The sequence below is a fragment of the Salmo salar genome, chromosome ssa18 (genome assembly GCF_905237065.1).
Source record: "Salmo salar chromosome ssa18, Ssal_v3.1, whole genome shotgun sequence".
Taxonomy (NCBI): Eukaryota; Metazoa; Chordata; class Actinopteri; order Salmoniformes; family Salmonidae; genus Salmo; species Salmo salar.
Genome location: NC_059459.1, coordinates 8,711,278 through 8,724,245, shown reverse-complemented (window position 1 = coordinate 8,724,245; position 12,968 = coordinate 8,711,278). Strand labels below are relative to the sequence as shown.

The window sequence follows — 12,968 nt, the reverse complement described above, 5'->3', positions numbered from 1 at the left end:
TCCTGCAGCAAAGCACCCCCACAACATGATGCTCCCACTCCCGTGCTTCACAGTTGGGATAGTGTTCTTTGGGTAGCAAGCCTCCCCTTTTTCCACAAAACATAACGATGGTCATTATGGCCAAACAGGTCTATTTTTGTTTCATCAGACCAGAGGACATTTCTCCAAAAAGTATGATTTTTGGCCCCATGGGCAGTTGCAAACCGTAGTCTGGCATTTTTTTGGCGGTTTTGGAGCAGTGGCTTCTTCATTGCTGAGCGGCCTTTCAGGCTATGTCTATAAAGGACTCATTTTACTGTGGATATAGATACTTTTGTACCTGTTTCCTCCAGCATCTTCAGAAGGTCCTTTGCTGTTGTCCTAGGATTGATTTGCACGTTTCGCACCAAAGTACGTTCATCTCTAGGAGACAGAACGCGTCTCCTTCCTGAGCGGTATGACGGCTGCGTAGTCCCATGGTGTTTATACTTGCGTACTATTGTTTGTACAGATGAACGTGGTACCTTCAGGCATTTGGAAATTGTTCCCAAGAATGAACCAGACTTGTGGAGGTCTACAGTTTTTTTTCTGAGGTCTTGGCTGATTTATTTAGATTTGCCCATGATGTCAAGCAAAGAGACACTAAGTTTGAAGGTAGGCCTTAAAATACATCCACAGGTACACCTCCAATTGACTAAAATTGTCAATTAGCCTATCAGAAGCTTCTAAAGCCATGACATTTTCTGGAATTTTCCAAGCTGTTTAAAGGCACAGTCAACTTAGTTAGTGTATGTAAACTTCTGACCCACTGGAATTGTGATACCGTGAATTGTAAGTGAAATAATCTGTCTAAACAATTGTTGGAAAAATGACTTGTGTCATGCAAAGTAGATGTCCTAACCAACTTGCCAAAACTATAGTTTGTTAACAAGAAATTTTGAGTTGAAAAACAAGTTAATGACTCCAACCTAAGTGTATGTAAACTTCAACTGTATCTGTTATGTAGCATTTAATTGCATGTACATGAAGCACTGTTTCCATCCTGTAAGTTAGGTTTGGAATCTTGTACAGTAACAAGAGAGGTCAACAACACTAGCAAAATGTGCCCAGACACTATCAACCGTGTAGCTGTGAAAGCCATTAATGAAGTCATGCCATTGTAAACCCAGCTGCCAAGTGCAAATCCATTTCATTTCACTATAGAGGACATGGTGTCACTAAATGAACCATTTCAACTGGTAATGAACACACCAGTGACACAGCCTACTGTATCCCCAGTGACTCATTGGATCATGGCTCGTCTGTGGCTCACAGAATTGGAAAGGTGAACAAGGGTTATTCGGGAATTTTTTACTAGGGCTGGTGGGGACAGAGTATTAAAGGGGAAATAACTGCAACTGTAAAAGTAGATGTCTTATATCAATTATTCTCTTTGGTCCTGATCCCTGCTTAGACTGAAATGTACTGCATTACATTCGAAGGCAGGGTTTCAAAAACTCATTTTGTTTTTTGGCCTAGCACTACACAGCTGATTCAAATAACCAAGCTTTGATTATTTGAATCAGATGTGTAGTGCTAGGGTAAAAAAACAAAAAGTGCACCCAGGGGGAACCAAAGATTTTTGTTAGGAAGAAGTAGGCAGTGGTCTGATGCCGAACAATAAAGGAAATTCACTTGAGCTCCACAACGCCTACTCCACCCATGCTCTACCAAGGTTTTCCAGCACACAGCTTTGACCACCTACAAAAGCTATGTTGGTATTGTACTTGAAACAATGTTTAGGCAGGTTGTTTAGTATTTAAACCTTCTCAAAACAGCCTAATCATACTCTTAGAGGTGGTCCAACAATAATGTGATTTGTACCGCATACAAGTTAAAGTATTGGATTCTTCACAAACGCCACACTAATCCTATTCTACTACCTTTTTCAACCCGTTTATAAAATATATGAAAGCAAGCTTCGCTTTTATACTTTTAAGACCATGATTGATTGAGGCGTTTTGTCTTGTAGTAATGTTGTGCCTGCCTGTATTCCTTAAATCTTTTTAGCAATACATGTCATTGAGAAAACTATTTCATAAATTTTTTGGGGTCAGTAGGTACCCAACATAATAACAGGTTTTGGTCTGTTGGACAGTCACTCATATATAGAGGTCTATAGAGCCTGTCTCCCGCCATTCCTCATTTCTGTAATCGTTAGCTTACCTGTATTTTTATTTTATTTATTTAACCTTTATTTAACCAGGAAGGGCTCATTGAGATTTAAAATATTTTCCCAGAGCGTCCAGGCCAAGATAGGCAGCACCAAGTCATTACAAAAATTACAGACAAACAAAATGAAAAACTACAAGTAATCTAGTAAAAACCATAGAATTCACAAGAGTATAACAAAATCAAAAACAGCAAATTAAAAACATTGACAGGTCAGGGAATCAGACTCAAGATCATTCATCAGTGATTTAAAAATACCAATCGGGACAAGTTCTTCCAGCTTAAAAGTATTTTGTAAGGCATTCCAAGACGATGGGGCAGAGTACATAAAAGCCCTTTTACCAAATTCAGTTCGGACATTTGGAACAGTTAGCAAGATAAAGTCCCTCGAACGAAGAGAGTACCCACCACATTTCTGAACAATAAAAATGCCCAAATAAAAAGGTAGTAAACCCAAAATGGCTTTGTAAATAAAATTATACCAGTGACTGAGCCTACGAGTGACTAGAGAAGGCCAGCCAACCCTGGTATACAAAGTGCAGTGGTGCGTAAGGATTTTGCAGTTTAAAATAAATCTCGAAGTGCCATGGTAAAGGGTGTCAATTGATCTCAAACACTGAGCGGAAGCATTCATATATAAAATATCCCCATAGTCTAGTAAAGGCAAAAATGTAGCTGATACTAGCCTCCTGGTTTCAAAAGAAAAACAGGCCTTATTCCTGAAATAAAACCACAATTTCAGCTTCAATTTTTTTGTAAGTTGTTGAATATGCAATTTAAAAAAAAGAGAGGCCATCATCAATTACAATTCCAAGATATTTATATGAGGTTACAGTCTCAATCTCAATGCCCTGACAGGTAATAATAGGTGAAAAATTCAAAGGTCTATTTCTTGCTTAAGAAAACCCCATTAGTTTAGTTTTGTCAGTATTGAGGATAAGCTTCAATTGACACAAGGTATGTATAATATTGACATAAGCTCAGAAACAGTTGTTTTGCAAACATGATCCTGTTTTATCAATGGGCAGTTCATTACCTCTGTCAAATGAGTATGTAGCTTAAAGTTGTGTGTATTTGTAATTCTTTTTGCAATAAAGGTGACGCTACAATACACGTTTACAATTGGCCTATATCTAAAAACACATACAGTCTATGAGATTATATACACACATTTTAATAGCAGGATACTGTAATGTCCATTATTCCTCTAAAGAATATAAATTAGGCTGTTTGAGAAGGTTTGAATCCTTTCCGGCTTCAGACCAATGCCTACCTCTCACCGGAAGGTGATTATATAACATTTCCACATGCAAAGTGTCCTTAAAAAAATTAATTTGCACTTAAAAATATATTGTTTTTTTAAATGGACGTGTTCTGTCACAATTTATTGTCCAGGGCCTGGTTTCCCAAAATCATCTTAAGGCTAAGTTCATCGTTAGAACCTTCGTAGGCGCATCGTTAAATCTCAGAACTGTTTCCCAAAACCATTGTTACTAAAGTTGCACTTGAAAAAAAAGTGATTTTCCGACTGCCTCAGACCACTCGTAGAACAGCTAACTCCAGTCCAGCCGATATTTGCTCCACTCATAGACGTCTATAAGTGGTTCAGATTTGATCTGGTATGGAATAAGAAGTGAAACATTCTTCCTTAGTTGTTCATTTTCTTGAAATGTAAAGGCACAACCTAGAGTCGAGCCAATGTCTTAAGTAGATGAACATGTTATTTCTCCATCCTTCTGAAAGATGTTTTCATTTGACAAAAACAACTATATCGAAGGAGTGCTTTTGATTTGACGGTGGCATATGCGCAGTTCGCCGCGAGACGACCGTTAGATCCGATGATGCATTTCTGCGCATGAGCTTAGCTAGCCAACGTCACCATGACATCGCCTACAAGCATGATCTGGGATTTCCATTGGAGAAGCAGTTTCTGCCCATCTTCTGCACATCAATCACTCCAGTGTTTAATTGGTATATTGTAATTACTTCGCCACCATTGCCTATTTATTGCCTTACCACCCTTATCTTACCACATTTGCACACACTGTATATCGACTTTTTCTACTGTTATATTGACTATGTTTGTTTATTCCATGTTTAACTCTGTTGTACAGTGAGGGAAAAAAGTATTTGATCACCTGCTGATTGTGTACATTTGCCCACTGAAAAAGAAATGTTCAGTCTATAATTTTAATGGTAGGTTTATTTGAACAGTGAGAGACAGAATAACAAACAAATCCAGAAAAACTTATGTCAAAAATGTTATAAATTGATTTGCATTTTAATGAAGGAAATAAGTATTTGACCCCTCTGCAAAACATGACTTAGTACTTGGTGGCAAAACCCTTGTTGACAATCACAGAGGTCAGACGTTTCTTGTAGTTGGCCACCAGGTTTGCACACATCTCAGGAGGGATTTTGTCCCACTCCTCTTTGCAGATCTTCTCCAAGTCATTAAGGTTGAGGCTGACGTTTGGCAACTCGAACCTTCAGCTCCCTCCACAGATTTTCTATGGGATTAAGGTCTGGAGACTGGCTAGGCCACTCCAGGGCCTTAATGTGCTTCTTCTTGAGCCACTCCTTTGTTGCCTTGGCCGTGTGTTTTGGGTCATTGTCATGCTGGAATACCCATCCACGACCCATTTTCAATTCCCTGGCTGAGGGAAGGAGGTTCTCACCCAAGATTTGACGGTACATGGCCCCGTCCATCGTCCCTTTGATGCGGTGAAGTTGTCCTGTCCCCTTAGCAGAAAAACACCCCCAAAGCATAATGTTTCCACCCCCATGTTTGATGGTGTTCTTGGTCAAAGGCAGCATTCCTCCTCCTCCAAACACGGAGAGTTGAGTTGATGCCAAAGAGCTCCATTTTGGTCTCATCTGACCACAACACTTTCACCCAGTTGTCCTCTGAATCATTCAGATGTTCATTGGCAAACTTCAGACAGGCATGTATATGTGCTTTCTTGAGCAGGGGGACCTTGCGGGCGCTGCAGGATTTCAGTCCTTCACGGCGTAGTGTGTTACCAATTGTTTTCTTGGTGACTATGGTCCCAGCTGCCTTGAGATTATTGACAAGATCCTCCCCTGTAGTTCTGGGCTGATTCCTCACCGTTCTCATGATCACTGCAACTCCACGAGGTGAGATCTTGCATGGAGCCCCAGGCCGAGGGAGTTTGACAGTTCTTTTGTGTTTCTTCCATTTGCGAATAATCGCACCAACTGTTGTCACCTTCTCACCAAGCTGCTTGGCGATAGTCTTGTAGCCCATTCCAGCCTTGTGTAGGTCTACAATCTTGTCCCTGACATCCTTGGAGAGAGAGCTCTTTGGTCTTGGCCATGGTGGAGAGTTTGGAATCTGATTGATTGACTGCTTCTGTGGACAGGTGTCTTTTATACAGGTAACAAACTGAGATTAGGAGCACTCCCTTTAAGAGTGTGCTCCTAATCTCAGCTCGTTACCTGTATAAAAGACACCTGGGAGCCAGAAATCTTTCTGATTGAGAGGGGGTCAAATACTTATTTCCCTCATTAAAATGCAAATCAATTTATAACATTTTTGACATGCGTTTTTCTGGATTTTTTTGTTGTTATTCTGTCTCTCACTGTTCAAATAAATCTACCATTAAAACTATATGCTGATCATTTTTGTCAGTGGGCAAACATACAAAATCAGCAGGGGATCAAATACTTTTTCCCTCACTGTATGTGTCGAACTGCTTTGCTTTATCCTTGGCCAGGTCGCAGTTGTAAATGAGATCTTGTTCTCAACTAGCCAACCTGGTTAAATAAAAAGTGAAATAAAAAATAAATCTTCGTACTATACTGCCTTTGCTATAGTCTCGTTTTAATCTGACGTCTAGAATTTGAGCTAGGTAGGCGCTATCGCCCCCACAATAATAAGTGATATAAGACCTGTACTTTTAGTTGGAAGTTTTAGTTCAAACTTCGTATGTCTCTGGACAGCTGAGCAAACAGATGACTGCAGGACTTGGCTAAGTGTTCTGGGGGCTCAGTTCCAGACAGTTACATGAGAAGTGTTTAGAAAAGCACTTCCTAGCCTTCAGTGTGACCTAAGAGAGGATGTGAGAGCTTTTAGCTCTGTATAGCTGACAGGTTATTTCCTCCATCTAAACCAGCTTAAGATCTCTGATCCAAGGAGCAACTCTTGACTGTCAGTGGTGGAAAAAGTATCCAATTGTAATACTTGAGTAAAAGTAAAGATACCTTAATAGAAAAAGACTCAAGTAAAAGTCACCCAGTAAAATCCTACTTGAGTAAAAGTATAAAAGTATTTGGTTTTAAAAATACTTAAGTATCAAAAGTAAATATAATTGCAAAAATATACTTAAGTATCAAAAGTAAAAGTGTAAATCATTTCAAATTCCTTATATTAAGCAAACCAGACGGCACCATTTTCTATTTACGGATAGCCAGGGGTACGCTCCAACACGCAAACATAAGTTACAAATGAAGCATGTGTTTAGTGAGTCCGCCAGATCAGAGGCAGTAGGGATGACTAGGGATGTTCTCTTGATAAGTGTGTGAATTGAACAATTTCCCTGTCCTGCTAAGCATTCAAAATGTAACGAGTACTTTTGGGTGTCAGGGAAAAAGTATGGAGTAAAAAGTACATCATTTTCTTTAGGAATGTAGTGAAGTAAAAGTAAAAGTTGTCAAATATAAATAGTAAAGTACAGATACCCCCCAAAAACTACTTAAGTAGTACTTTCAAGTATTTTTACCAAAGTACTTTATTGTTACATATGTGGATGTTGGCGCGTACGACACAGGCACACACCAGCTAACACCATACACACACCCTTACCTCTTCCCAGCACACACAGTCCCATGAGGTTGGAGGAGTAGTAGGTGGAATGGAACTTCAGGAGCTCCTGGCGGATGTTGATCCCATCCTTGGATGGCCTGGTCTCCAGAGTCAACTTGTTACCTGAGAAATCAACCAGATATAATTCTTAAACAGCTAGTCAATGCATCCATTCATGTTTTTGTAATATATGTACAATGCAGTGAGTGCTTGATCTAACTGGACAAAAGACTAGAATCTTTATCGTCATATGATGTGTTGAAGAAAAAAATAAATAAAAAACTGTCAGTGGCAAAAATGAGGACATCAAAGCATCAAATCAAGTTGTAAAACGCCAGAATAGTTATCATCAAAGATGACTTTATGAAACAGTCCACAGCGGGAGGGAGAATACATCCACTTATAAGGAAAACAAGCTTGTTCTAAGAAAACCAATGGGTGAACGAAATGAATCCCAACAGTGATGCAATTTCAATTTTGAGTAAGGCCCTCAGTGACAGACTGATCACTTTTCTGTCCTCTATGGGCTGGCACTTTACTAATTAGCCTACACAACCACAGCCCAAATCTAGTACTTCATCTGTGGCAGGCTAGCTGGTGAGCATTTCCCTATGCTAAAACAAATAACAGAGCCATACAACATCTAGAACGTCTGGAGAGATTTAAACTGTTAAAGGGGCCCTTCACCACTTTATAGCCAAAATATTAATCATCTCCAGCTTATATAACTCAACACTGCCACCAGCTGGCTCTTCTGGGCTGGGAGCAGCTCTAAGTCTAATCATATGAGAACACAATTAGAGTGAGAGAAAGAATCAGCACATTAAAGGCTGAGAGGAATTGAGTTGTTTTAAACAGGACTGCTGGGTCATGTTCATAACGGGAAAACTGTACCTAAATGTTTTGCAACGGAAAAGGAAGTCCTGGTAGTCCCTCCATTTTCAGTCCTGTTTCAGTTTGTTGTATTCCGTTTTGTGCCTAACGAACATGACCGTGGGTTGATACATGCTGGGTTGGGTTGACCCCTATCTATAGTATGTAAAGTGGCATGAGGTTTTTACCGGTCCCAAATTTGCTGAACGGGTGGTTGGGGTTGCCAGTGGCCTTCTCCAGCTGGAATAGCCTCCAGGCATCATTCATCAGGTTCTTCTCATGCTCAGAGTCCACAGCGTTCACCTCACGGTCCTTACAGCTCTCGTCAAACAACGGGCACAGGAAGAACTGAGCAAACCTAGATACATACAGGACAAGACATTAATTTAACAAGTTGACATACATACTAAGCAAAAAGAGCAGAATAGGCTATTTAGATTAGAACACTGGGGCCATTGGATTAATTTATTTTGAAAATTAACTTGATTGTTCTGGTGAAGGCCTTCAGATGATGACTGTGCAAAAAGTGTATTAGGTGTGTGTGCGCTATTTATGGTTCCAGACCAGAAGTTTTTGACTACAGTAAAATGTGGAAAATCCCACTGTCTGAATTCAGATGTATACTTTTTGTCTGCAGACTCAATAGACAGCAGTGACATTTGGCAGACCTGTATGCAAAGCTATTTGAATGGCACTGAGCAAGATCAACTGCCATGCAGAGCAGAATGACTGCAATTAAGTGAAAAGGCCAAAGTAAATGCCCTCTGCAGCTAGGCTTTGCACAGCCTGCAGCTACAGATTGTCAACATACGTAGCTGGATGAAACAGAAATCTGAGATGTCACACAAGCAAGTTGTCCAATTATATATTCAAATGGCCTTATACACCTGGAAAAACTATTATGGTAGCCCCATACACCCATTCTCAACAACCATCCGTCATTTGTAGCACTATTCTATGAAGGTTCACGACAAGGATTTGAAAATGGCTTCCAAAACCCAGATCAGACTCCAGTGTTGCATTACGTTCATGAGTGTTTGAAAAGAGAAAGCCTAATAAAGAATGAAATGAATTGCTGTCCAGATGGTTTTCATGCATTACCAGCAGCAATATGGAACTGTTAGGATGAGAAACTATTGAGGCTTGAACAGGTGCTTCCTAGGCAATATCATTACAAAGTGGGTAAGCTTAACCCAAATCTACAGGTAGAGGTTACACTAGTACTCCATCCAAAACACATCATTTAGGCAACACACAGTGGTCTTTATGGACTGAGGAAAGGCTGGTGTTCTAAAAAGGCCTCATCATTCAAGATGGGGACCCTTAATAAACCCGAAGCTTCCCCATCCAATGGTTTGTATGCTAACGAACCCAACTTACCCACGCCTAGTTAAGATGTGAGAGGTAAAGAAACCAATTCCATCCTTGAGGTCTCAGGTACTGGTAGGGGTGAAATTGACACTGGGACAGGTAACTGGAGGATCGTGTCCTGGTGGCTCTCTGGGATTAACGCCTTGTGCTGTGTTCAGTAAGTTTTTTACGTTCTGGAACGTTCAATTGAACGGAAACGGTGCTGCACTGAACAACCAATTGAAAAACTGGGAGGGGGTTGGGTTGTAGAACGCTGACAGCGTTACCACGGCCATTTAAATACATCGTCACTCGTTGCTACAGCCACACCTCGCCACACCCACCAAACACGCGCAAACATACCTCAAAGTCTGTTCAAGAACGTACAGGAACGTTTTTGGGGAAACGTGTTGTTCGGTACAAACCGTTGCGCAACATTGCACAAGTTCAAGCAAACTGAACGCACCTCAGGTAGACCCAGGGGATGGATCCCATACTTATATTTAGAGAACACCCACTTAGAAACATCATGTGACTCTATAGAACCTGAGTAGTTCATTATTCAACATCGAGAAACAACAGACAGCTCAGTTGAGTATGTAAAGAAAATGTATTTTATACCACTTCTCTGCCAACTAGAGGCCAGTCCAGTTTGGGAGGGATTTTACAGCAACATAAATTGGATAGTCATGAGGAAAAACATAATATTTCACACAGACAGCCTAATCGGGTCACAGTGGCACATCCAAGCTGTCAAAATGGGAGAGTCATGGGAGAATTTCTATGACATAACATGGGTCATATTCAAAAAGCACCTAACGGAAGAAAGGAAACGAACGGGGAAGGGCTAGCTGAAATTGTCCAATAAGAAACGCTTGTTGTCCAATAAGTAAAGTCCATGTTGCAAAGACAAATTCTACATTGTGCCCTAATGAACGTGAGCCTGTTGGTTCACCCACCTGTCCAGTGCTCCCTCCAGGTGCTCATGGGATACGTCAAAGTAGTAGTTGGTGTGCTCTCCGCTGGTGAAGGCATTGGAGCTGCCAGCATGCTCACTGAGAAACTGGCTGTACTCATTCTCCTTGGGGTACTTCTCTGTGCCCAAGAACAGCATGTGTTCGCAGAAGTGGGCAATGCCTGATATGTTCCCTGGGTCCGACAAAGAACCTGAAGTTGCACACATAAGTGTCGAACAGATAATTAGTATGTTTATTTGCTTCCACACACTGCTGCACATAAAGTAAAACAAAGTAAATTGATGTAAAGCTGCTGGCAGCCATAACACTGGAGAGATGCTGTTTTTAACCACAAAGACACTAAAGGATTCAAGCATTCAGACTAGCATGGTTCAAATCCTGTTAGAGATTCTGTGGTACTTTTGTATACTTTTTAACCAGTAGTTCTGAAAGTACCACACACGAGCCAAAAGTGGTCCGTGAAAATGGTGTACTGTGTCACATATGTGCACGTCATTGCACTCTCTATGCTGTGTCCACTTAGCCATTGGGCCCGGCCTGCAACCTCATTGGCTAACGCTGGGCAGGCCTCTTGCTAGCTGTCACTCAAATGCGAGAGGCTGAAGCTCATTGGTGAGAACTTGAATTGGTAGGGAGCTGGCCCATGTTGCAGGAAATTTAGGGAAAATGGCACGGCGTCAAGAAAAGTCGCTTTCAAACTAGGGATTTCGTGGCTAATTGAGGTAAAACAGTAATTCTGCTCATAGATTATGCATGTATGAACTACACATTGACACATCCAGCTCAAAGCGGGAGGTTTAAAGAATACTTGATTGGTTGCCAAAGTACCGGAGCATGTTTTTAAATTAAGGGACAAAAAGCAAAAAGAGTGTTATAAAAAGGATACTCTTCAATGTGGACCTGTGGGAAATAAACTAGGAGTGAAAAAGAGAAATGGAAGCATAACAATTTACACAAATACCAGAGACAATGTGAACGGGGGTTGAAGCAAATAAATAAAGATACAAAAAGAGAGGTAACATTTTAAGGAGAGATAGGGTTTGCTATGGGATGAGGAGAGAGGGGTGAAGTCCCCTGAGGAAAAATAATGAGAGGGAGACCAGGGGTCCTGGTGTTAAGAATAGGGCTGGGAGACTGCCTGGAGCCTAGGCTAGAGGTGGTGAATACTGCACCTATGTTGACGTCCAGCCCTGCTGAGGACTTGTCTGTGGTGGGGTCACTGATGAGCACGGCCTTCAGGCCATTGGTGAACTCTAAACCCCTGTAGACCCGTTTGTCTTCTGGAGAGCGGACGATTTCACTCACCACCCTCTTCATGGCAGGGTCTGTCATTCTGAGGGGCAGAGACGACAAGCCTGTACAGCAGAGGGCATCATCTTATTATTCTACCCACTATTTAGAATTTGACTAGACAAGCAATCTACAGACAGGTGGACGTTACAATGATTTTTTTTTTTAAACATAGGGGGTAAATGTATATTGGCGAGCATTCTGAGTGATGCAATGTGGATGGACTTCCCAAACTGAAGTGCCATATTTAGACCCCAAATTGGCAGTGCCCTCAATCAAGGTGGAGGACAGACTGCCCATCATAGGCTGAGCAGACCGATAGTACTGTGCACACAACCGCGTCAGTGATTTCTTTTACAAATACATTGAACATAAACAATGAATTCAACAGGCAGATATGCAGAATTGAATAGGTTGACCTGGAAATAAAGTTTAAATATCTGGGTCTGTCACCCAGTCCACTATGAAAACAGCAGCAAACATGGATTAATGTTACTAACGACACTCCTCAATAAATTAACAATCTACCGTTTAACATATGTTGTCAAACAGCTCTGTACACCAAGTAAACAACTCATATTAGCTAGCTACTGGTTTACTACAAGCTAAGATACTTTGTTCAAAGCACGAGTGTATTTTTCCTAGGCTGGTTTGAGTTTGCAAATTAGCCGCATTGGGTTAGCCGGGTGACGCCAGCAGAGATTAATCTCCTTAACTGGCTAGCATGATTCCTAGGCTAGCTAGCTGGGATTTGTGCATAGCTGGTGCACCCAGTTGAGGTAGCTAGATTGGCTGGTTATAAATGAAGTGCATAGATCTTTCATCGGTTAGCTAGCTATTAAAGATCATTTGCTAGCTATAAATGCTATTCTGCTAATGCTTAGTCAGCCCGCGCTAGCTAGGTAGCAAAGCTAACTACTGCTGTCATTGTGTGGCTAAATAACGTTACAGTTAGCAGGTTAATTATTTGCTAATTTCATTAGAGATTTTAAAGTGGATAGTATCTGACATTTAACACTCACTTAAAATGTTGATTAAAGTACAAACTATTCCCCGCAACCAGAAGCTGTCTCGTTAATAACTGGGCCGGTCGGCTAAAACATTGCAGCATACTTCAGATAGACAAAATCAGAGAAACCTTCTTCTTCGATTAGTTTTAACGGCGGTCGGGATTCAAGAAATGCTGCATTACTGCCACCTACTAGACTGGAGTACTTTAGTTGAAAAAACCCATAAATAAAGAAATACCCTACCATATTCTAACACAACACTCACAAAAAAATAAAAATAACACCACCCTACTCCACTATTTAAATCTATGTAGTCCTACCTCAGGCCAACAACTTGAAAGGAAGGGACACCACCACTTAAGACACTCTGTAACTCTTCTGATGTCAAGTCTCGCACACCCAAATACCTCTCGGCAGCTGCCACCACAACCTACATTTTCTGCGACTTACATT

The 12,968-nt window shown here is 41.0% G+C and overlaps 1 protein-coding gene across 2 annotated transcripts in view; it reads right to left on the bottom strand.

Moving 5' to 3' along the window:
* The window catches only part of LOC106576795 (insulin-degrading enzyme), a 46,803-nt gene extending 34,131 nt beyond the window's left edge, over nucleotides 1-12,672 (bottom strand). The window contains exons 1-5 of one of the 2 annotated variants that reach the window (XM_014154206.2): nucleotides 12,528-12,672; nucleotides 11,388-11,570; nucleotides 10,198-10,405; nucleotides 8,077-8,246; nucleotides 7,016-7,138 (exon numbers count right to left, since the gene is read on the bottom strand). In XM_014154206.2, the coding sequence (XP_014009681.1) occupies nucleotides 7,016-7,138; nucleotides 8,077-8,246; nucleotides 10,198-10,405; nucleotides 11,388-11,547 (661 nt within the window). In that variant the 5' untranslated portion in view covers nucleotides 11,548-11,570; nucleotides 12,528-12,672. The remainder of the gene's footprint in view (nucleotides 1-7,015; nucleotides 7,139-8,076; nucleotides 8,247-10,197; nucleotides 10,406-11,387; nucleotides 11,571-12,527) is intronic. The other variant, XM_014154204.2, reaches the window with a different exon arrangement.
* Between the last annotated feature and the right edge of the window lie 296 nt (nucleotides 12,673-12,968).